Below are 22,459 nucleotides of genomic sequence, written 5' to 3'. Positions count from 1 at the left end.
CCTTGTGCTCACGTCCCTATACGAGCGGAATTTTGTGTATCCTGAGAGTGCTCCCGCCCATCCCGCAGGTAAGTACAAGCAGCACTCTCTGTTCCCAAACACTGGGAGGCCCCATTAGGGGTGAAGGGTAGAAAAGACTAACCCGGCAGTTGAGTAAATAGATCTTCAAGTACATAGGGTAGTGGTTTGAAAAAAAAAAAATGAAAAAGAGGAGAAAAAAAGGAAAAGAAAACATATGGAAGAATACAAGGTTAAAGTTCCAGAGCATGCTTGTTAGAAGATGTTCCAATCCATCACCTGAGGACTCCTGGCACTGACACTTGTGCCGCGAGCAGTTGGTAAAAGGATGGAGGAAACCACATTCCAGGATGTCAGATTGCACTAAGGCAGTATCAGTGATTGAAGGCGTTAAGTCTTGAAAGGTAAACCTGATGGCACACCTGTACTGACTCAAGGAGGGGTCTTCACATGAGTGCTTCCTAATCCGAGTTGACAAGCCAGCTCAATGACCTTCAATGAGTCATTTATTTCTCTGTATCAAGCTGTCACTTTAATGTTGACATGTCTCTCTACCTAATCATAACGGTCGGTTCCCTTTAAACTAATTTCAAATCATTCAGACATATCCTCTTAGGCCAGTCAATAAAGTGACACGCTGAATCTTTTAAACTTCATTTAATAAGCATGATTAGCATAATCTCTGATAGAATTTCAGTTCATAGTACATAACATAAATCTTCTATTTAACACAAACTTTGCAAGGCATTATAAATGCTGCAAACTGCAACAGCAGCAAAAGCAGTACACTTAAAAAATGCCTTCAGGACTCATAAGGCAGTTTATAAAACAAAAAGAAAGAAAAAAAAAAGACAGGCATTTCTACATGTCATCCGTTATGATGGAAGGCATCTTCCAGACGTCATCATCATATACTTAGCCAGCGGGCTGCGTGTCCATATTCAGGTTTTGCTCCACAGTTGCTGGCTTATGGCCAACAGAAAGATCCTACGTTGATACCGGGTCCTCTGACTGATCGCTTGAGATGCGGGGTACTGCTACGCTTACCCCCGACCCACACACACACACACACCTGACTGCGCCCAGTGCCCTGTAGCGACACCTACGACCTCTGACCCTCCAGCTCCATAGCCTCCTCCCCGTGTCCCACAGCAGGACCTCCGCCCTCTTTCCATCCAGGATGACGTGTCGTCTCTGTGGAGTGTGTGTCTCCGCCCGTGCTGTCGACGTCATCGTCATCCATCTCCCATACGATATCCTCATATGCTTCAGGTGCGAGCTGTGTAATGGCCTTCTTCTCCTTCGATGCTCCATTTTGAAACAGTTCTGATACGCGACACTCCTCCCCAGCGGGGACGTTTCCTTCCGTCGCCACCGAGCCATTTCCTCCTGTGTGGGCCGTCCCAGACCTCCTGGTGTTGCTCACGCTAGGCTGATGTTCTAGAATGGGATGCTCATTCCGAGGTAGATCTTTGAGTGGCGACTGAGACGTTGATGCCTGCGCTGCCTGTGACTCTCCATTAACGAAGTCCCCTGATTGTGACTTGATTTCCGTATCCGTCTCAGCGTCTTGGTTTCTGTGCGTCGTCTTGAGATCTTTACCTTCGCCCTCCAAGCCAAAGAAACCGTTTCGGACCACGAAGCGCACACACTGCAGGATCACATTCCGCTCATGCCGAATGTCAGGGGCCAACAACTACAGATGAGGAAAAATATGACAGTTAGCGGAGTGCTATGTTGATGATCAGAAATAACGGCAGCACCACTAAATCTGTTGATTTTTTGAACAAGGCTACCAGTGTAGAGAAACATCACCCCCACACAGTTAACTGAGACTTAAAAACAAGAGCGCTCCTTCATGACCAAAATGGCAATTAGCAAACTTGCAGAACACACAAAGAATCCATGTGTGAAGACATGTGACATTATGACATTAACATAACATAGCAAACCATAAAATAAATGCAACGAAACAGAAACACAAACACAAACAGCTCCTTGTTTGTTTGTCAGGTTGCCAGAGGAACTCACCATTTCCAGCAGAGTGTGTCGCCGCTGTTGGGGGGTCTCGTTGTGATGGCGTCCTCCTCGGCCCCGTCGCCTCCCTCTCCCCCTGGGGTGGTTGCCATGGACGCCCCTCTCCATGGGAACGCCGCTCTCCTGGAAAGGTGCACGCGCACGGCTCGGAGCAGGGAGGCTCTTCAACATGGCTTTATTCTCCTCCAACACTTGGCTGGTCTTCAGAATGGGAGCAACTGAAGCAAAACAAAGCACAAAGCATATTACATTGCAGAAGAGGTTACATTTAAATGTTACTGCTTCTTTCAACACTATCTAATCAAAAGTAAGTGGCTATCATTTCCAAATGGATGTTTGACTGCACATGATGAGAAGACTTGATCTATGGTCCAAGAGTTTATCTTATATTAATTCATGAATTAATTAATATCCGTTGTCTGTTCTGTCATTTATACTGTTTTACTGGCAAAAGCTGAATTTTCACTATTAAGTTTCAATCAATCAATCTGAACTCAAAAGCACCCTCTAGCTTGTCTTTGCAGATGTCCTTGACTGAAACAGGTTGGACGTGTATAAGTAAACTCCAACATTATTCCTAGCATTAAGAATAAGAATGCACTCCACTCAAGTCTTTCTTGCCAATTCACTGCTGAAACAACAAACAGACTGTTTTTAACTTGACATCTGTTACCATGGGATGTTGATCCCATGGGGATTGTCAATTTAATGGGAGGAATCTGGAGACAATGAAGAAAAAAACATAACTCACAAGTAATGTTAATTGCGGTTGCTCACTGGTAATTGATAATTGATCACAGATTCATGGTCTATTGTATTTGGCTGATGTGTGTGTTCAGTGGTTACCAAATTTAAAACACTGATTTAGCCAGGGGCCAGGATGTGGAAAAATATTTTGATAGTGCAATTTACTGTATAATGGTTGGGGGATTTTATGAATGGTGTTCTTGGACATGGGCGAACATGTTTGATAGGTTTCCGTCCTTTGGCAGCCACTTAACGTCCATTCAGCTGCATTTTTTCAATACTGTTGTAGCAAACATGGTCTGAGAATCTTTCATAGTACCATACACTTTTATACCACAATACTGCTGCACCCATAGCATACACTCTAGACAAGTCATACAGTACAATCTAGACTACGCTCCAACCCTCTTGACCCCGTGGTTCTTCCTTGTTAAAGCAAGAGACACATTATCTAGTAAGAGAGATCCACAAAGAATGTTTAACCTGACAAAGTACTGGGACCAGCTACCGACCTGTACTATTGCCGAGGCTGAACTGGCACATACTTCTCCAGACAAGAAAGCATTTTGTGGCAAACTTTTCCAGACCATAAGTGGCCCTTGATGCAGCAAAAACACTTGACTGTGGCAGCAGTCTTGGGGATGGATCTTCTGCAGGTCTGGCCTGAGAGCCTGCCAGCTCAGGACTTGATCTATTCAGGCAGCTGCTACTGCAGTCACGTTCAACATTAAAGGTGCAGCCCTCAAATCTGGCAGAGAGTTTCGTTTGATATTTGGACTTCATACAAACCAAGGTGAGTATGTTTAAAAAATTAAATTGTACTACTTCATATTCTAAAATAGTTCTGTTCATAACAACTGCGAAACACTCTCAAGTGCATGTCAAGCAGACAGGGATGTTGGCCAATCAAAGTCCCCGAAATAATTTAAACAAATGAAACAATAGTACATTACAAGCCCAAAACTGAAACCAGAGTTTTCAAAAACCTTCCCATTAGCCGTTATCAATGATCTAAAATTGAGTTTGCGTGTAGGCAAAAGGCCAAAACGCATTGTAAAAACCTATGCGTTTATAAATACCTGGGTTTGTGAGGCTAAGGTCTTGAGCTCAACAGTCAACCAAAACCAAGGTAGAATTTTGCCCAGGACATATGAAGTCATAGCAGACGAAGGCATAACAAACAATGATTTGCATCGACCTCGTTCTCACTTCATCTCTCTTCTGACCAAAGATTCTAGAACAGAGCTGTCAATCTCTGTTGTGGCATCATCTACAGTATGCTGACGCTGTTATGAGGCAATCAAGCAAGAGGCGGGCACGCTATATTTACGGTATACTTGGAACAAATGCCAGGCGTATTTCATCTTTAAACTAAGTGCCTCTCTATTACGTGCCTGTCTATTAGGAAAGAATCCAACAAGCTTTGCGCAATGTAAACATCTGAGAAGGCTGAGACGTTTCTTTTGACGTCATACCCTCCAGGAAGAACCAATAACAAGCCTCCCTATTTTGCCAACAGACCTATGACGTTTGCGGTAGTCTCTACCCCAGAAAGATGTGTGCTAGGGGAAAGCAAAAAACACTGCCCCTGACAATGAACCAGAACCAGGCTGTTCACCTTGTGCGGTGAGCACACAGCTGAATAGAACTGACCTACTTCAACCACTATGCACTTATACATTTTTAATGCTTCACACAAACAGATCTTCTCCTCAGGCCTGGAAGGGAGGGTCAGAGCAAACTTGGAACAAACCTTCGAAGAGTGACGTGTGCATTTTGTAAATGATGTGGACATGGCATAAAAAATAGATTTTTGAAGATTATTGGAGAATTTGATTGTGTAATGTATGGGTCATTCCGTGTCAAATCAGGACACTTTCGGACCTCATCGGAACGGATTTCAACGAAACTTGGTATGCTGATTTAGTCATATGAGAAGGCCTCAGAAATGAACTTGCACGTTTCTTGCATCAATATTAAGGGAGATTCAGACTAAGAAAGTTTGCATAAATTGGGGTGGGGACTATACATTTGACTTATTGTATCTCCTTTACTGTAAGTCACACAGAAATGGTTCTTATGTTGTTTGAAAGCTCGTTTCCAGCTCTATATTTTACATAAATAGCAAACAATACCCAAAATGAAAGGTAGCTGAGTTATCAGAGATTATAATATTAAAAATTGAATAGCAAAAAAACCTATATTTTAAATTTCTTCATTTTTCCTCTAAAGCTAGCCTGTAATGTCATTGACATCATCTGAAAATGTGGTCTGTGGTTTTTGAGGCATTGCAGAGATATTGTGACCTGTGAGGTGGCATCACATAGGTTCCAGTCACTAATGGGCAGCTTTGACATGAAACTATTGCACAACACAGGCGTAACTAATTCAGTTAATTACGTTTTCAGCTATTCTGAATTTGCATTGATTCATTCAGACATAAAACATTATTTTATGCTTGGAATGACCCCTTCTTTATCCATTTTGTGTCAAATCACCTAGTGGCGAAAGTCTCCAAAAAAATCTGGAAAAAATCACAGGTGTTTGTAGACTAAGCCTATGCATAACTCTTAAATATTACAGCTGTATCACTTACAGTTCAAAAACTACAGCCCTTTGAAGATTCAAGTCATTTTAACCATTGTGGTGAACGATCCTTTTTGCAACATTATTGGCTCTTTTGGTATTTCACTCACATTAGTGAAACTATGGGAATACAAGGACATTTCCCTGTTGAATTAAGGAATCCAATCAGATGTGACTTATCTTGTGTAATTTCCCCTCTGCCAAGCTCTGAAAATGGCTATAAATTCATTATGTGAAAAGACTTCATCACTTTTGAAGGCTTCTGATGCGAAAAGTATGTGCCATACATGTATCAGATTATTTTTGCCACTCATAAATGGACTACAAGGTCATGTCCATGCATTAACTTTGGTTGTAGTCATTATCATATTGTCAGGGCATTTTGATTTAATTGGGCTTGATTTTCAAAAAGCCCATTTTCGTCTTCTCATTTCACCAAGTGAACAGTTAACAGGATTTTTTTAAAAAAATACCATATGTCAATCTGTATGTGAGGATCATCTCCTCAAAATTTGGGCTTGTTGCTGAGTTTCTTATGATTTTTGGAAAATATTCTTTATGGGTGATTCCGTGTTAAATCAGGACACTTTCGGACCTCAACGGAACGGATTTTAACGAAACTTGGTATGCTGATTCAGTCATATGAGAAAGCCTCAGAAATTAATTTGCACGTTTCTTGCATCAATATTAAGGGAGATTCAGACTAAGAAAGTTTGCATAAATTGGGGCGGGACTATACCTTTGACTTATTGTATCTCCTTTACTGTAGGTCACACATACATGGTTCATATGTCATTTCAAAGCTCTTTTCCAGCTCTACATTTTACATGATAGCATACACTACCCAAAATGAATGGTAGCTGAGTTATCAGAAATTATAATATTAAAAATTGAATAACAAAAAAAACTATATTTCAAAATTCATAATTTTTTTCCCTAAAGCTAGCCTGTAATGTCATTGACATCTCCAGAAAAGTTGGTCTGTGGTTTTTGAGGCATTGCAGAGATATTGTGACCTATAAGGTAGCATCACATAGGTTACAGTCACTATGGGCCACTTTGACATGATATAACTGTATCACTAACAGTTCAAAACATACATCCCTTTGAAGCTTCAAGTCATTTTAAGCATTGTGGTGAACAATCCTTTTTGCAACATTATTGGTGATTCTGTATTGGAGATATGATCTTTGGAAAATGAACATAAATCCACTGAACTTCCACTGAACTTCCATTGGATCTGCAGTACCACTTTGCACCACACAGGGTGCTCTTTTTTTAATACAATGGAAGTCAGTGGAAGAGTAAGAGAGTCACTTATTTACTTATTTTAATACAAGTGATGGAATTTCTCTAAATACGATTTAGTTATGAGTAGTAGTCATATGTTCTTCATGTTGCAATAATCACTTGGAGCAATTAAACTATAAACCATAAAATGTGTGTTTGAATTCGATATGTGCAGCAAACAAGAAATCTGAATCTCCCTTAAAGGCATATTCCGCCATTTTTGGAAATACGCTCATTTTCCACCTCCCCTCGAGCAAAACAATCGATATTTACCTTGTTCCCGTTCATCCAGCCATTCTGTGAGTCTAGCGATACAACTTTTAGCTTCAGCCTAGCATAGATCATTGAATTGGATTAGACCATTAGCTTCTCGCCTGCTAGCTTCATGTTTAAAAGTGACTAATATTTCTGGTAATTTTCCCATTTAAAACGTGTGTCCTCTCAAGTTAGAAAGTGCAATAAGACCAACTGAAAATGAACCCTGCCGTTTTTCTAGGCTAATTTGACATGGAACTACATTCTCATCTGGCGTAATAATCAAGGCAACTTGCAGCTACTGGCACTACTACTGCTTGATGTCTATGGGGACTATTTTCAGATGCTGCGTACGATATCACTGCGCCTATGGTACGTTTGCAAGTTGCCTTGATTATTACGCCAGATGGGAGTGTAGTTCCATGTCAAATCAGCCTAGAAAAACGCCAGGTTTCATTTTCAGTTGGTCTTATTGCACTTTCTAACTTGAGAGGACACACGTTTTAAATGGGAAAATTATCAGAAATCTTAGTCACTTTTAAACATGAAGCTAGCAGGCGAGAAGCTAATGGTCTAATCCGATTCAGTGATCTATGCTAGGCTGAAGCTAAAAGTTGTATCGCCAGACTCACAGAATGGCTGGATGAACGGGAACAAGGTAAATATCGATTGTTTTGCTCGAGGGGAGGTGGAAAATGAGCGTATTTCCAAAAATGGCGGAATATCCCTTTAATATTGATGCAAGAAACGTGCAAATTAATTTCTGAGGCTTTCTCATATGACTGAATCAGCATACCAAGTTTCGTTAAAATCCGTTCCGTTGAGGTCCGAAAGTGTCCTGATTTAACACGGAATCACCCATAAAGAATATTTTCCAAAAATCATAAGAAACTCAGCAACAAGCCCAAATTTTGAGGAGATGATCCTCACATACAGATTGACATATGGTATTTTTTAAAAAAAATCCTGTTAACTGTTCACTTGGTGAAATGAGAAGACGAAAATGGGCTTTTTGAAAATCAAGCCCAATTAAATCAAAATGCCCTGACAATATGATAATGATTACAACCAAAGTTAATGCATGGACATGACCTTGTAGTCCATTTATGAGTGGCAAAAATAATCTGATACATGTATGGCACATACTTTTCGCATGAGAAGCCTTCAAAAGTGATGAAGCCTTTTCACATAATGAATTTATAGCCATTTTCAGAGCTTGGCAGAGGGGAAATTACACAAGATACGTCACATCTGATTGGATTTCTTAATTCAACAGGGAAATGTCCTTGTATTCCCATAGTTTCACTAATATGAGTGAAATACCAAAAGAGCCAATAATGTTGCAAAAAGGATCGTTCACCACAATGGTTAAAATGACTTGAATCTTCAAAGGGCTGTAGTTTTTGAACTGTAAGTGATACAGCTGTAATATTTAAGAGTTATGCATAGGTTTAGTCTACAAACACCTGTGATTTTTTCCAGATTTTTTTGGAGACTTTCCGCCACTAGGTGATTTGACACAAAATGGATAAAGAAGGGGTCATTCCAAGCATACAATAATGTTTTATGTCTGAATGAATCAATGCAAATTCAGAATAGCTGAAAACGTAATTAACTGAATTAGTTATGCCTGTGTTGTGCAATAGTTTCATGTCAAAGCTGCCCATTAGTGACTGGAACCTATGTGATGCCACCTCACAGGTCACAATATCTCTGCAATGCCTCAAAAACCACAGACCACATTTTCAGATGATGTCAATGACATTACAGGCTAGCTTTAGGGAAAAAATGAAGAAATTTAAAATATAGGTTTTTTTGCTATTCAATTTTTAATATTATAATCTCTGATAACTCAGCTACCTTTCATTTTGGGTATTGTTTGCTGTTTATGTAAAATATAGAGCTGGAAACGAGCTTTCAAACGACATAAGAACCATTTCTGTGTGACTTACAGTAAAGGAGATACAATAAGTCAAATGTATAGTCCCCACCCCAATTTATGCAAACTTTCTTAGTCTGAATCTCCCTTAATATTGATGCAAGAAACGTGCAAGTTCATTTCTGAGGCCTTCTCATATGACTAAATCAGCATACCAAGTGTCGTTGAAATCCGTTCCGATGAGGTCCGAAAGTGTCCTGATTTGACACGGAATGACCCGTATCTGTATTCATGTGTATGTGTGTGTGTGTGTGAAACACAACAATGCTGGTCTTCACTTCACTCACTGGTCTTACCCTCTGGTTCCTGGTCGCTCTCACTCTCCGTCATGGAGCCATAGCTGGTCACTAGAGAGGCCAGGCCGCCCGACATGCTCTTAGGGGCCACAGACACCGGGCCTGAGGAGGCACCACCCGCATCCTCCTTCTCAGAGTCTACCGAGGCCAAACACAATAGAGTGCACTCAAGTGAGGCCACATTTCTATACATAGCAAATTTCAAATGCAATGGACTGAATAAATAAACATTTGTGCTAACAAATATATACAACATGGTATGAGCTGCACTGGAGCCTGTGGTGTGGTGTGGACAGGCGTCAGGTGCGGATGGCTTCATCGCTGCTTTATGGCTACTTCACACGAGACGTGACGTTGGCAGGATGCACGCGCGCACGCACGCACGCCACCGTGAGCGAGCTCGAGCCACCACGCCGACACCTAATTGTCACGTTAGATTGATCCGATCGCATGTAAAATGGTCAAATCTAAGCAAATAAATATGTTAAAACTCATAGATAGATATTGATTCTATTAGTCTAACTCATTTGTAGTTAACTGGGCCTCTGCGGTCATTGCATCACTGACCTGGGTCGCTGTTGGCTAGCGCTCCCAGTGGATCTACTTCTTTGGGAGGCTGTGAGACGGGTTGGTGTTGCGGCTCCTCTGTGCCCCCTCTGTGATTGGAATGAGAGCCGTTATCCCGACCCCATCCGCGTCCACGGAAACTGCCTCTCCCGTGACCCCCACGACCTCTGCCACGACCTCTGCCTCGGCCTCTCATCCGCCTGGGGACGAAGAAAAATAGAATACATAAGGGAATTTTTCAGTCAGACTTAAGACACATTAACCCACACACCAGCACACTCAAAAATCAAAGGAGAAATAATATCAAAAACAACTACTCATTAACCTCAGTATACATTGAAGGTAATCACTGTTGACATTTTATTTAATAGAAATACTTGCTCATGACACTTACCCAAATTGGGCTGTTTCTAAAACTTCTCCTCTCTCCTCCTTTGCATCCATCAACTTAATTTTCTTCTCCACATTGGCCAGAGTTGGGAAGTTCCTACAAGGACATCCACACACATGCATTAGGATCGCTGCTTACAAATAGTGCCACCTTGTGGTTTGACAATGCCATAACAAGACTTTCATACACTACTCGCAAAATGTTAGGGATATCTGCCTTTCCAGTGAAATATAATGTTTCAGTACAGAGAGACATGCACATTCAAAAATTTAGAGGTCACATTAAGTTCACCTGTAAAGGTTATAGTGGATTTTAGGTTCATCCTGAAATTTAATTCCGAAATTTCATCCCTGACTTTTAGTGAGTAGTGTAACTAGACTTCCAACCTTTTAAATATGCATTGTGACCATACGAATAATAACTTGTGACTGGAAAGACCTGAAATGTGTGTTAAATTTTCTAATGAGCATAGAAATTCAATTTGTTTAAGGGAGGTAGATTAACTCTCGATTAGCATCTCGATAAGCATAAGGTACGTTTTGATTTGGAAGTTTATGGAAACATTTGCAATTGTCGCATTCTGTAAACTTTGCCCTGACAACCTTAAATTTTGATCCCACAGCTAAAACTCTTACCTAGATTAGGAGAATGTTCAAGTTTAACATGCACAACAGTGGATGGAAACGCATGCAACGTGCATATTCATGATTTTTCATAAATATGTATAAAATATGTGAATGAGCTGAATAGATCCCAAGCTATTGTTTCAGTGTCTGGCTGAAGCACTTGTCAATAAAAGATGACAAAATCACCACATTAATGCACACACAGATCTTTACATTAAACCTGCAGCTTAAAATGAAACATTATCAAAAACATTACACCAACGGCAAAGTTGCAGATCAGCCTGTTGGTTTTACTCATCGAGTCACTGTTTAGCATGTGCATGGTACAAACAACAACAACAAAAAATCACTAAGCAAACCAGACCAAACAAGTAATTAGCTTCATAACTGAAGACTTACAAACCTTCGTCTCTCTTCCCTCCATTTTGCGATCTCATCTGGTGTGTCTAATTTGATTCTTTTTGTTCCAGGTGCATGGTTCTATTCAAGAGACATTTCATATATTTTAATACAGGGCAAGTACAGTTCTGTGATAGAGACATTTCATCCAAATGTACTATTTAGAGATATAATTTGTTCCAAATAAAACAGAGTGACGAACAACAATTTGATGAGCCACTGAGAGATCCCAGAAGGTTATCACAAACATACACACAAAAAAAGGAAAATGGCAACTTACATTCCTCCAGTGAATCTTCACCAGTTTCTCATGCGCCATGAAACTGCAGTCTGCCACTGAGCACTGGAGAGGTCAAGGGTCACAAAGGTCAAGGACACCAAAATAAACACCCCAAAGCATTTGGAGACATCATCTTTAGCTTTGTTCTACATTAGTGTGTGTGTGACTGTATACATTTCTCAAGGTCAAGGAGTACTCTTGGAACAACAAAAAAATGATCCAATTAGGTCGAGCTTTTTAAAATGACACCCCAGTGAGTGTAGCCAGAGTCTCTCTGGTGTAGCGCTGTAGTGGCCTGGCAGCTCTAGCAGTTGGCTGCAGCGACTCGACTTCGATTCTTTTTCAGGTTTTCTGTACCGACAGTACTCGGTGACCTCGAGAGACAGAGCTCTATGTGCTGGAATTCTCCTTTAATAAAAGAAAAGTGGACTGATACATACTCCGTTTTAACTTGTTGTACATAAAGGCAGGCAATGGCATTACTTGGCATGCCAACAATATAAAGGGGAAATTGTGGTTTGGCTACATAAAAATAGAAGAAATGATTTCACCGATTTTTGGGGTGGCTATTTTTATGGCTGACCAGAAGAGATTTGATGGCACAGTGACAGGACATTATGTATCTCTGCTCAGCAGACACATCTTCAAAGTCACTTACAGTGGTGGAGGACAGTAGCGCATAATTCCTTAGTAGGTGCTAGGTCTGAACCAGAGTCCTGAACCATGTCAAGACAGACGTACACACTGTATGTGCATCCTTTAATGCCAACTGGTACTTTCACCTCACTCCTCTATCATGATCTGCATTATGCTGTTGTGCTCTTTACCTTCACATGCTGTGAAACATGCTCATCATATTTCTCCTCATTCTTGAAGCCTCTGTCACAGGTGTCACAGAAAAAACTGAACTCTGGCTCTTTCTTGTTTTTCTGTAGATAGATAGATATATAGATAGATAGATAGATAGATAGATAGAGAGAGGGAGGGAGAGAGAGAGAGAGAGAGAGAGAGAGACAGACAAATCAATATGTAGCCTAATGTATGTGACATGAGTATTTTTACATAGCACCATAGAGCCATGCTTCACAGAGAATTCTGACTGTACAGACATGAGATAGCACAAGGTTTCTCACATAACAGAACAGATTAGGCCTGTGTACCTTTTTCCCACCAAAGTCCTGGCGACCATACTGCTGGCCTCCTCCCTTGTGATGCGAACCTGAGCAGGTAAAATCATCCAAATACGAACATTGAAAAGGAAAGCTATTCAGGAATGTTACATTGCAAGACAGATGGTGTGGTGTGGTGTGGTGTGGTGTGGACCCTCTCCTCTCTCACCTCGGTGGCGGTTCGGTCCATAGTTCTGGTTCCAGGGACCAGCATGCCAGTTACCGCGTCCGTGGGTGTTCCAGGGTCCCGGTGGTTGTGGTGGCGGATAAGAAGCCTGTGGTTCGAACCAGTTCCAATCACGTGTAGCCTGAAATGTACTAGATTCTGAAGAGTCCCACTGGAATGTAGAGGGTTTAAATACCGGCGCCTGCGGCGGACAGTCAAATACAGGAGGCGGGTAGTTCCCCGGATTTGTCATAACGTACACTTTATATACAAGTTCTATACAAAACGATATAAACTCCTAACGAACGTAATGTGTGTCTCCCCTGGATCTCAAATGTTTGTGTCCTACCACACTTCTTCCTGCTGCAACCATGTGCGCACAAGATTCGTGAAACGTCATATCCGGGAATGTTATAATGTCTTTCTACCACAGGGTGGCGACATAGCCACACTAGTTGCTATGCCTTCAACAAGCTTTGAAATGTGACATTCTGCAGCAGGAGGTAAGTTGAATAAAATAACACATTTGAGGGTTTCAGTGCTCCTAAGTGGATCAAAAACTTTATTCTTATCAAAATAGTTAACATGGAGTTTTTGACCCACAACAGTCAACAGCTTATGAAATAGGCTAACCAAAGAAAGGATGTAGGCCTAGGTCTACACTTTGCATTTTAATTATTTGCCTGTACAACTGTGAAATACAAAATAATTAGTTACGTTGTGCTCTAGGTGGAAAACTCAAAGGTCATCACTGCATATGAACATCTATATCTTTATACAAATTAAAATAAAAGTGTTTATCATTAGGCTAAGTCCACAGTCAGGTAGTACCAGCCACGGTATGTGTTAGGCTAAAGAAAAGACACAGTACCCATCTGGAACAAATAAACAATACTATCACTACAGTCTGAGCTGTACACCACAATAACTTAACAATATCTTACAATAACAAGGCATTTCATCTAAATACTTTCTTTCTGACAGGCATTGACTGTGTCACATGACATCATGCACTACACAACAGCCACAAATAACACAATAGACATCTCCAGGTAACAGTAAGTTCATCTGATGTCTGTAAGGGCATCCTCTTAGGACTTCAACCATGATGGTTGTCTCTGGGCGAGTATTATCAATAACAGAAGACTCCTCAATCATCATCATCATCATCATCATCATCCCCATAGTCATTGCGAGTGCTGGTTCTGTGGCACACACGCATCCACACCCCACAGCAGAGGAGCAGCACGAGTACTGCATGGCTGAGGCCCAGCACGAACACCGCAAACACATACAGAGACTTCCTGCAGTACTCCTGGGGCTGGTGGAAGGGCGCGATGAAGTTCGGCGTGTAGACCGAGAACACCCAGTAGTTGGCCAAGAGGAACCACACAAACAGGAAGATGCTCAGGATCACGTGGACGTAGTAACGGTGAGCATTCTGTCGCCACGGATACTCGTCGGCATCATCGTCGCCAATGACGACGGATTTAGAGATGAGGGAGCGAATGTGCATGATGTCGTAGAGAAGGAGGGAGACCTGTGTGTGAGTGAGGGTCAGTCAGTATGGTTATTGATAACTCAAAGCTCAAGAATAACCATCATAATGGCATATAGGCTTCTCTTCATATTATCTTTTGGGCCAATCAATAGGGATAGCCTACTTATTCATGAGTAGCCTAGGCCCAAGACTAGTGCAATATAGGCTATTTGTCAAAAGTAGTGGAAAGTCTGGAATGACAACAACAAACAATGCACTTATCTCTCATCACTGGCAAACACATCATACGGACAACTTTCAGAAATAAAATTTCCAAAAAGCTTACAGTACCTTCATGCTGCCAACCACTCCCCCCACTAACAAGTACAGAGGGATCATTGGCTGAACTGGGCACTCATCAATATTCTTTGCTCCTATAAAATAAGACATTTTAGGATTTAGCTTTGTCTTACAAATATGAGGGTGTATTTTATTATGTTTAGTTATTTTGTGCTGCATGGTTTCTCACCAACAAGTGCCATTGTGAGGGGCAATGCCAAGAAAGCCAATAGTCCCACCACAAGGTATGCTAAAAATGTAAATCAATGCAGCTTAGGTTAGGCTATGCCTACAACACAGAATTCTAACATCGAATGAATTACTGAATGGTAGAGAGATCTGTTGGTGAAGTTACTTGCCATTACTGGCTGCTTTGGACAGGCAGCGGTGGCATGCCTTCTCCAATCCTGCGGTCATGTTGATTAAGTGCACCTGCTGTTGGAAGAAAAAAGTACCTACAAAACAGCATCTTGTTTGGGAAGCATCTTTGTTACAGTGTCACCTATGTAGCCTATGTATATGCGTTAGACGGAGTGAGTAAATAATTTAGGCTGTAAAATGATCGTTTTAAACTTGGAAATAGAGAGCAAGTAAATGCGTAATCTCGAGGTAGTTTAGTGAGTGTTGTAGCCTATGATTAGGATGCTGATGGTGCAAATTTGCGAACAGAGGAAATTAAAGTCGTTTAACAGTTAGACTAGGCAGTTGCACCCGCAATGTATCCACAATTTCTCGAATTGCCCACAGACACAAAAAGAGACAAACACCTTACCTCAAAAGGAAGTAACAGAATTCTGCAAGGATGGCGTAAAATGTGGTAGGGCGCGCGCCGATTTTCTGGTTTGCCAACTCCGTCTCCCCGCAGCACAACTGCATTCCACAATATCGGTGACGGATACCGAGCTCTTATTGGTTTAACCCTTCGGAAACACGACCTATCCAGTGACTCTCAATTCATGGACTAACTGTCTATTTTCGGTGATGAATTGCCTAATATTTTATCACACACACGAATGTTTTATCACAGTTTTGATGTCACGCAGACCTAACTTGGTGATGGTTAACATCGTCTATCAGAGCGCAACCACCTAGAGTAGCCTACTATCATTGCTGTAGGCTACCTGTTGTGTTGCATAAAACACTTGATCGGAACTTACAATACCTTTTCATCGTGAAAGAAAACTGTGCATGCTAACGAAGTTAACCGCAAAATGCCCATAACACAATTAATTGTGATTGTGCAGAGTGAAACTTATAGGCAACAAAACCAAAGCAATTTATTTAGCCACATAAGCGCCGGTTTGATATTTAACATTTTATATAAATAGCCCAATGGTTATCTAGAAGTGGCTGGAGTAGGAGAGGGAGTGTTGTTTGTAGGCCTCACAGGAGCAACCTCCACCTAAGCAAGAATGGGCAAATAAGTTAGATCTGTCGTCTACTATGAGAAAAGAACATCTAAATGTTTACATCCATTGCACACATGGCTCTTGCGAGGATCCTTTAATTCTCTTGGCTTCTGATGGTTTCCACTGGATAAACATAGGCTACAGTAGGCTACAAATCCCATCTAGCAGGTGAGAGAAGTGTTTACACCGGCAGGCTCAGGAAGAGGCTGTAACCTTGCCAAAATCCACCAGTGTGCCCATGTTCTTTCCTCTCCCTTTGGCCCTTTTAACCCGTTTAATCCCAAATTTTTCCCAGACATGAAAATATCAAAATCATGTGTCTTGAGTAACCCTTTGAGGTAATCAATTACTATTTTTTAAAATTTTAATAAAAAAGTGGGTGAAAAGGAGTGTTTTATTTTCGGTCACAATTGTGACCGCTAGGCAACTACAGAGTCAGATTTTGGGGATTTTCTCTTTTTTTGACACATTTCTTTGTCCAATCATCTCATTTCCAATAAATTCCAAACAGAGATGATATGGGGACATTGTCCCAGGTCTGTTATTTACATTTAAATGTGTATCACAATACAATACTCAACATTGCCTCTGCAATTCTCTGCTATATTCTAAGTGTGCCGATTTTTACATAGAGAAGCCATTATATCACACTATTATACATAGCTATTGTAATAGCTGATTTTCTATGCTGTTCTTTATCTTAATTTTACTTTCAGTCATTACCTGCACATATCAGATCTAACTGACTGTCCAGATTTGATAATCATACCTCAAAAACAGTAAATCATTGTCCTCATTGACTACTATTTTACATATGTCACATATACAAACTAGGTGGTGGGGGGTATAATCAACTCGCCAGTCAGCCTGTTAGAGGCATAATGCCTAAATGTATGCTGAGACCTGCAATAGACATGAACAACCTTACCATGTTTACATAGAAAAGCCATTATATCATCTATATCAACTATATACCACAATGCAACAACCACCACATGTTGCAAAAAGAGATGTCGTTTGTCTGTTTATTATTGTAAATCAAGTTTTTAAGCCAAGTATACTTGCGTACACAAGAAATTTGGTTTCTGCTTTTATCCCCTCCGTGAATTAGTGAACACACATGAAGTGACATCTTAAGTTACCTGGTCCCTTTGCTCCAAAGGCCTCATATTCATAAGGCTCTATGTCCCCAGTGTCCTATATCCTGGGACCTATGCTCATTCGGGTATCTACTATGTGCTTTATAATGCTGGAGGACCCTGGAAACATACAATGCTTGACCTGGAGAACACAGGACCCCTGTCCCTGATCCCAAATAACCCTGAGGAGCATAGGAGCCTGCTCTGACCTCAGTTATTGGCCTAATCTAGTGTCAGAACGGTGTGATATCCATTATTTTGCTCAATTTAATTCATTTTACTACTGGATTAAGTAAGGTTCTAAATACATAATAGGACACAGTCTGTAACGTGGACATACAATAGTGTCAGGACAGATTGATGAGACAATTATTTTTGATCACATGAAGCTGTGCTTCTGGTTTGTCTGCCTGGCCCCTGTGACATAGGCCCTTTACTGTGCATAAGTGTGTGTGTTGGGGGGTGGGTTGGGGGGCTGTTGGGAAAGGGGTGGGGAATATATTTTCTGGTAAGGTTGTTCATGTCTATTGCAAGTCTTTGCATACATTCAGCCAATTTGCCTTCAACAGGCTGACTGGCGAGTTGATTACAACTCCCACCACCTGTGACATATGCAATATAGGAATAGGAATATAGTCAATGGGGACAATGATTTACTGTTTTTGAGGTATGATTGTAAAATCTGGACAGTCAGTTAGATCTTATATGTGTAGGAAATTACTGAAAGTAAAATTAAGAAAAAGAACAACATAGAAAATTAGCTATTACAATAGCTATGTATAATAGTGTGATACAATGGTTTCTCTATGTAAAAATCGGCACACTTAGAATATAGCAGAGAATTGCAGAGGCAATGTTGAGTATTGTATTGTGATACACATTCAAATGTAAATAACAGACCTGGGACAATGTCCCCATATCATCTCTGTTTGGAATTTATTGGAAATTAGATGATTGGACAAAGAAATGTGTCAAAAAAAGAGAAAATCCCCAAAATCTGACTCTGTAGTTGCCTAGCGGTCACAATTGTGACCGTCTTCATGTTCACTCATGCTATGAGAACGCTGAACAAAGTTCACATATTTCATTTGCATCCCTCCATACTAGACACCTTAAAGATTATGTGTACCCAAACTCTTTGCCCTATTTTTACATAAACATACTTTTCTAAGCTTTAGTTTGGGAGCTTTTGGGTGGAAATTTTCTGTTCAGGGTGCAACCAAAACATAAGCAGCTCTGACCATGTGACAAATTACACTACACATTTGGCACTTCACATATTTAACTGAGACCCTTTCAGGTTTCCATTTTTGGGGAAAATGTATTGATACTTCATACAATGACATCTGTAAAGGCACAGAAGCAAAAAAAAAAAAATCGGTCACAATTGTGACCGTTGGGATTAAATGGGTTAAGAACCCCGACGGTGTAAACTGCATCATTAAAAAACACATTAGTGTTTCTTTACACTCCCCATTTTGTAGTGCATCCTTATTGGTTTCATCATGGTTCCTTTATTTCTTTTCAGGGCCTTTATTTCAAGAAAAACTCCCGGGTTATTTTCAGCACTTTGAGCCGTAAAACTTGGATGACTTTTACTCTCTTTGTTTACTTATTTTGTTGTCTTTTTTTACATTGTGCTGTACTTTTTTTGTTTTTCCAACGTACTATATAGGCCACATTATGTCACTTATCTTTATTTGAACCAATGTAGGGAGAAAAACAAAACAACATCAATAGTCTCTTAAATGCAGGACGTATATTATGGTCACTATTGACTTTTAAACCACTTAAAGAGATCCTTTGGTGGTCCTCTTAGACCTTTATGCAAAATTAATGCTACCCACTCTTGCTAATGCCATCCACTTTTTCAAAGTCGAAGCAAAGGGTAAGAGACCTAGCCTGGTCCTACCATACTCTTGTACATTCATAATGTACAGAGAGTCTGGCCACTTTGCATTGCCAAGCGTGAACTTCCTTGAATGCGGACACTCTGTTGATGTTTAAAACAGGATCTACGCAGAGCCACTGAGATCTGCCATAACCAATCGTTAACGTTTGGTCGTGAAGTGACATACTCAAAATAGCGCACAACCTCAACGTCATCGTTCTCAGCTACTCCCGCTGTTCACTGATTGGACCTGCACATTGTTGTCTTGAGAAAACCTTGTGAATATACCGCAGACCCAGACAACGTCCTGAAGGGAAACTGAGCGGAAGTACGTAGGAAAGCTTTCTTAATGCATCCTGTGTATGAATACAGAAATTATGAAGGGCTTGGCTACCACATGCATCAAGCGGGAAAGAGACATCTTTTTGGTAAAATCTTTCAAATTTATTTGATTTATTTAATGATTGAGATGTGAAAATCATTAACTGGTGCAATGTATATGAAATGATTTCCCACATTAAACACTGTCAGGTATTGCTCTTAAAGGTACTGTTGTTCTCTGACATAGTCGTCCAAAAAGTTGTTTAAGTATTCGGATGTCTCGTCCACTCCTGGTGTCCTCATAGCCATCCAGTATGATCCCTTTCCTTGGAATTGAAATGATATATTTGGGACTTTTTTTTTTTTACTTTATTTGAGAGGACAGTGAATACTAACGTGAAGTGAAGTGGGAAAGAAGGATGAGGGTGAGATCAAGAAATGACCTTGGCTCGGAAGTCGAACCAAGGTCCCTTAGGGTACTGGAACGTGCCTGAATGTGGTCAGGATGCTGGCTTTTAAGTAAACCGTCATTCTGATTGTCCCCTCCTCCTTACTCACCCTTAGTGCACAGGGGTCTATGGGGCAGGTGGTCCCAAGTTGGTTCCAATAACCATAATCAAAGATAGGCATCCTCCTTGCTGCTTTTGTATGTGCATCCTTGGGAGGAAGCAAGGTCGCACAATCAAGTCCACACCTCCTTCATCATTGGGAGGGACCAAGGTCACACAATCAAGTCCACACCTCCTTCATCATTGGGAGGGAACAAGGTCACACAATCAAGTCCACACCTCCTTCATCATTGGGAGGGAACAAGGTCACACAATCAAGTCCACACCTCCTTCGTCATCTAGGAGAGAGCGCCGGTCCTGGGCTGAGGAAGAGGAGGGTGGTCGAGGGGACCCCGGGAGGTAGCTGCCCTGGCTCTGTCTTTCCCAGGTGTGGCGGCCGGATGGGGGGGTGCGGTGGCGGTCATCCAGGCCCACGTGGACGCTCACCTGAGAGGGGTTGAGGCTCTTCGTGTGGCCCCGGGCTCGGAGCTCAAACATCTCCACCGGGGTCTTCTTATACCTGAGAAAGATAGTGAATAAAAAAGGGTGCGGGAAGGTCAGGAATGTAAACACAGGAACAAGGGGATGATGCTCTGACAGGCAGGAAAGTAAAGAGGGGAAAAGAGATCAAAATCAGAGAATGGGGGAGATATGAACGGCAAAACTCACCGGCGACGACATGCATTTGACGCTCTAGAGATAGAACAACTTTCTAAACTTTAGCGTTGGCGCGTGTCAGATGCCGCCAGTGGGCTATGGTCCGTTAAAAGTAACAGAGTTCTGAACTTTGGCATCACTTACTGGACGCTGGCCTTGAGAGAGGGGGGCATGAGAAAGACAAAGTAACCGAAAAGGAAACCAATAAGGAAACAAGTCTTTGTGAGAATGTGAATGACAAGGAATGAGACACTGTATGCGAGTGTGAATGGTAGTTTTGTGAACGGAGAGATATGTGGACAGCGGAAAGGAGAATGAGAGAAAAAAAGAACTCTAGAGAGAGACAAAGGAGTTCTGGGTGGGTGGGTGGGTGAGTGGGTGTCCATGTTGAAAAATTGCCCCTGGTAACCATCGGAACGCCTACCGCTCTGTTACGGTTTCCCAGGCAACAGTGCTGCAAAAACTATTTATTTATTTATTTAGTTATTGGTGGAGATTGGTTTTCTCAACTCAAAAAGGAGCACACATTGCCAAGGCAAGCCGGAGCTAAATCAGGAGAGAGGCTAGTTGCCCAACAATGTGCTTCAGGCAGGCATAATAGGGAACTGAGGAGTTATGCCGTTATCCACCCCCAGAATCCTTCACAGCATGGTCTCTCTCTCTCTCTCTCTCTCTCTCTCTCTCTCTCTCTCTCTCTCTCTCTCTCTCTCTCTCTCTCTCTCTCTCTCTCTCTCTCTCTCTCTCTCTCTCTCTCTCTCTCTCTCTCTCTCTCTCTCTCTCTCTCTCTCTCTCTCTCTCTCGCTCTCTCACTCTCTTGCTCTCTCTCTCACACACACACACACACACACTGAAGAGACAGAGAGAGAAAAATATAGACTGAATACAATGCATGCAACATCTGCTTTCCAAATGAAAGTTTTTTCTGAAAGTTAATAATGGCGATAATGAGCAGTCCTTTCCCCCAGGCATGGAGAGAGAGAGAGAGAGAAAGAGAGAGAGAGAGACAGAGAGAGAGGGAGAGAGAGAGAGAGAGAAAGAAAGAAAGAATAACAATAAAAGTTTCATGAAGGCAATCACACAGTCTCTTGGGTTAGACTGAGCCTGTGATTGTTTCTGAAATGGTGCTGACGTTTGTGAATTAGACAGACAGATGGAAGCAGTCGGCGGTCTATTAGCTTTGTTGTAATTTGTGTGGCTTTTCACAGGTGTCACTGGATGCTTTCAAATACTTATGTCCTAGACTGATATAGATAGATAGATAGATAGATACTTTATTGATCCCCAAGGGAAATTCAAGGTCCCAGCAGCTTAAGACACCACACACAACATACATTACAATGTAAACAGGAAAATACAAAGCAAATCAACATGACTAAAGGAGCAGTAAAAAATACTATAGATAAAGATGTGCATGAATGTATTGAGGATTGGTACTGTGATCCAGTATGAGGTGTGTGTCAAGTTGGTAGTGCAAATAAGTCCAACAGTGCAACAGTGCAAGATTAAATTCTAGTGACCAGCAATAAAAAAAAGAAAGTGTAATGTGTGTGTAAAGTGTAATGTGTGTGTGTGTGTGTGTGTACAACTCACAGTCTGAGCAGTAATGAGGAGACCACCACTGATACAGAGGAGGCTGCCATTGCTGCGGAGCCCATCCAAGGCTGCAGCACCAGACCAGCTGGCATGAATACTCCTGAAAAACCAGAACACACACACACACACACACACACACACACACACACACACACCTGTCAGCTAAATATAATCATAACTTCATCCACATCCAACCTAAAACCGTGTAACCCACCCACGGTGAGCCTACTCACTTTCTCACCCAATTCTCTCTCTTTCTGACACACACACACACACACACACACACACACACACACACACACACACACACACACAC

The 22,459-nt window shown here is 41.4% G+C and overlaps 3 protein-coding genes across 5 annotated transcripts in view; all 3 read right to left on the bottom strand.

The window, feature by feature from the left end:
- Positions 1-662: 662 nt before the first annotated feature.
- nufip1 (nuclear FMR1 interacting protein 1) lies at positions 663-13,123 on the bottom strand. 2 transcript variants are annotated; one of them, XM_062527652.1, is made up of 10 exons: positions 12,770-13,123; positions 12,592-12,650; positions 12,259-12,360; positions 11,432-11,494; positions 11,156-11,232; positions 10,130-10,222; positions 9,736-9,935; positions 9,160-9,306; positions 2,050-2,273; positions 663-1,714 (listed from the first exon to the last, which is right to left on the bottom strand). In XM_062527652.1, exons 1-10 carry the CDS (start codon positions 13,017-13,019, stop codon positions 1,121-1,123), a joined length of 1,809 nt encoding a protein of 602 aa, XP_062383636.1. In that variant the 5' UTR covers positions 13,020-13,123; the 3' UTR covers positions 663-1,120. The 2 variants fall into 2 exon arrangements, with proteins under 2 accessions (XP_062383636.1, XP_062383637.1); XM_062527653.1 differs by having other exon boundaries at positions 9,169-9,306.
- A 634-nt stretch (positions 13,124-13,757) lies between these two features.
- Positions 13,758-15,487, bottom strand: LOC134071361 (transmembrane protein 272-like). Of its 2 annotated transcripts, none has more exons than XM_062528038.1 (5): positions 15,358-15,487; positions 14,945-15,020; positions 14,776-14,835; positions 14,598-14,680; positions 13,758-14,306 (listed from the first exon to the last, which is right to left on the bottom strand). In XM_062528038.1, the coding sequence occupies exons 2-5, from the start codon at positions 15,000-15,002 to the stop codon at positions 13,917-13,919; spliced, it is 591 nt and encodes a 196-aa protein (XP_062384022.1). In that variant the 5' UTR covers positions 15,003-15,020; positions 15,358-15,487; the 3' UTR covers positions 13,758-13,916. The 2 variants fall into 2 exon arrangements, with proteins under 2 accessions (XP_062384022.1, XP_062384023.1); XM_062528039.1 differs by having other exon boundaries at positions 14,945-15,040; positions 15,358-15,461.
- A 3,971-nt stretch (positions 15,488-19,458) lies between these two features.
- The window catches only part of atp7b (ATPase copper transporting beta), an 18,594-nt gene continuing 15,593 nt past the window's right edge, over positions 19,459-22,459 (bottom strand). The window contains exons 20-21 of the mRNA XM_062527447.1: positions 22,141-22,243; positions 19,459-20,413 (exon numbers count right to left, since the gene is read on the bottom strand). Coding sequence (XP_062383431.1) covers positions 20,161-20,413; positions 22,141-22,243 — 356 coding nt within the window. The 3' untranslated portion in view covers positions 19,459-20,160. The remainder of the gene's footprint in view (positions 20,414-22,140; positions 22,244-22,459) is intronic.

Source organism: Sardina pilchardus, chromosome 23, assembly GCF_963854185.1.
Source record: "Sardina pilchardus chromosome 23, fSarPil1.1, whole genome shotgun sequence".
Classification (NCBI taxonomy): domain Eukaryota; kingdom Metazoa; phylum Chordata; class Actinopteri; order Clupeiformes; family Clupeidae; genus Sardina; species Sardina pilchardus.
Note: the sequence above shows the minus strand (reverse complement) of the source record. Positions and strands in the feature narration are given on the sequence as shown.

What these genes read in the sequence shown, in the direction of transcription:
- nufip1 (XM_062527652.1), bottom strand. Translation starts at nt 13,019, where the DNA reads ATGACAAATCCGGGGAACTACCCGCCTCCTGTATTTGACTGTCCGCCG. An exon ending in TGGACCGAACCGCCACCGAG is followed by an intron (nt 12,651 to 12,769) that starts GTGAGAGAGGAG and finishes TTACCTGCTCAG; the next exon opens with GTTCGCATCACAAGGGAGGA. An exon ending in GGAACCAGAGGGTAAGACCA is followed by an intron (nt 2,274 to 9,159) that starts GTGAGTGAAGTG and finishes GTTTTGCTTCAG; the next exon opens with TTGCTCCCATTCTGAAGACC.
- LOC134071361 (XM_062528038.1), bottom strand. Translation starts at nt 15,002, where the DNA reads ATGACCGCAGGATTGGAGAAGGCATGCCACCGCTGCCTGTCCAAAGCA. An exon ending in GTCCAAAGCAGCCAGTAATG is followed by an intron (nt 14,836 to 14,944) that starts GCAAGTAACTTC and finishes TTACATTTTTAG; the next exon opens with CATACCTTGTGGTGGGACTA. An exon ending in CCTCACAATGGCACTTGTTG is followed by an intron (nt 14,681 to 14,775) that starts GTGAGAAACCAT and finishes CTTATTTTATAG; the next exon opens with GAGCAAAGAATATTGATGAG.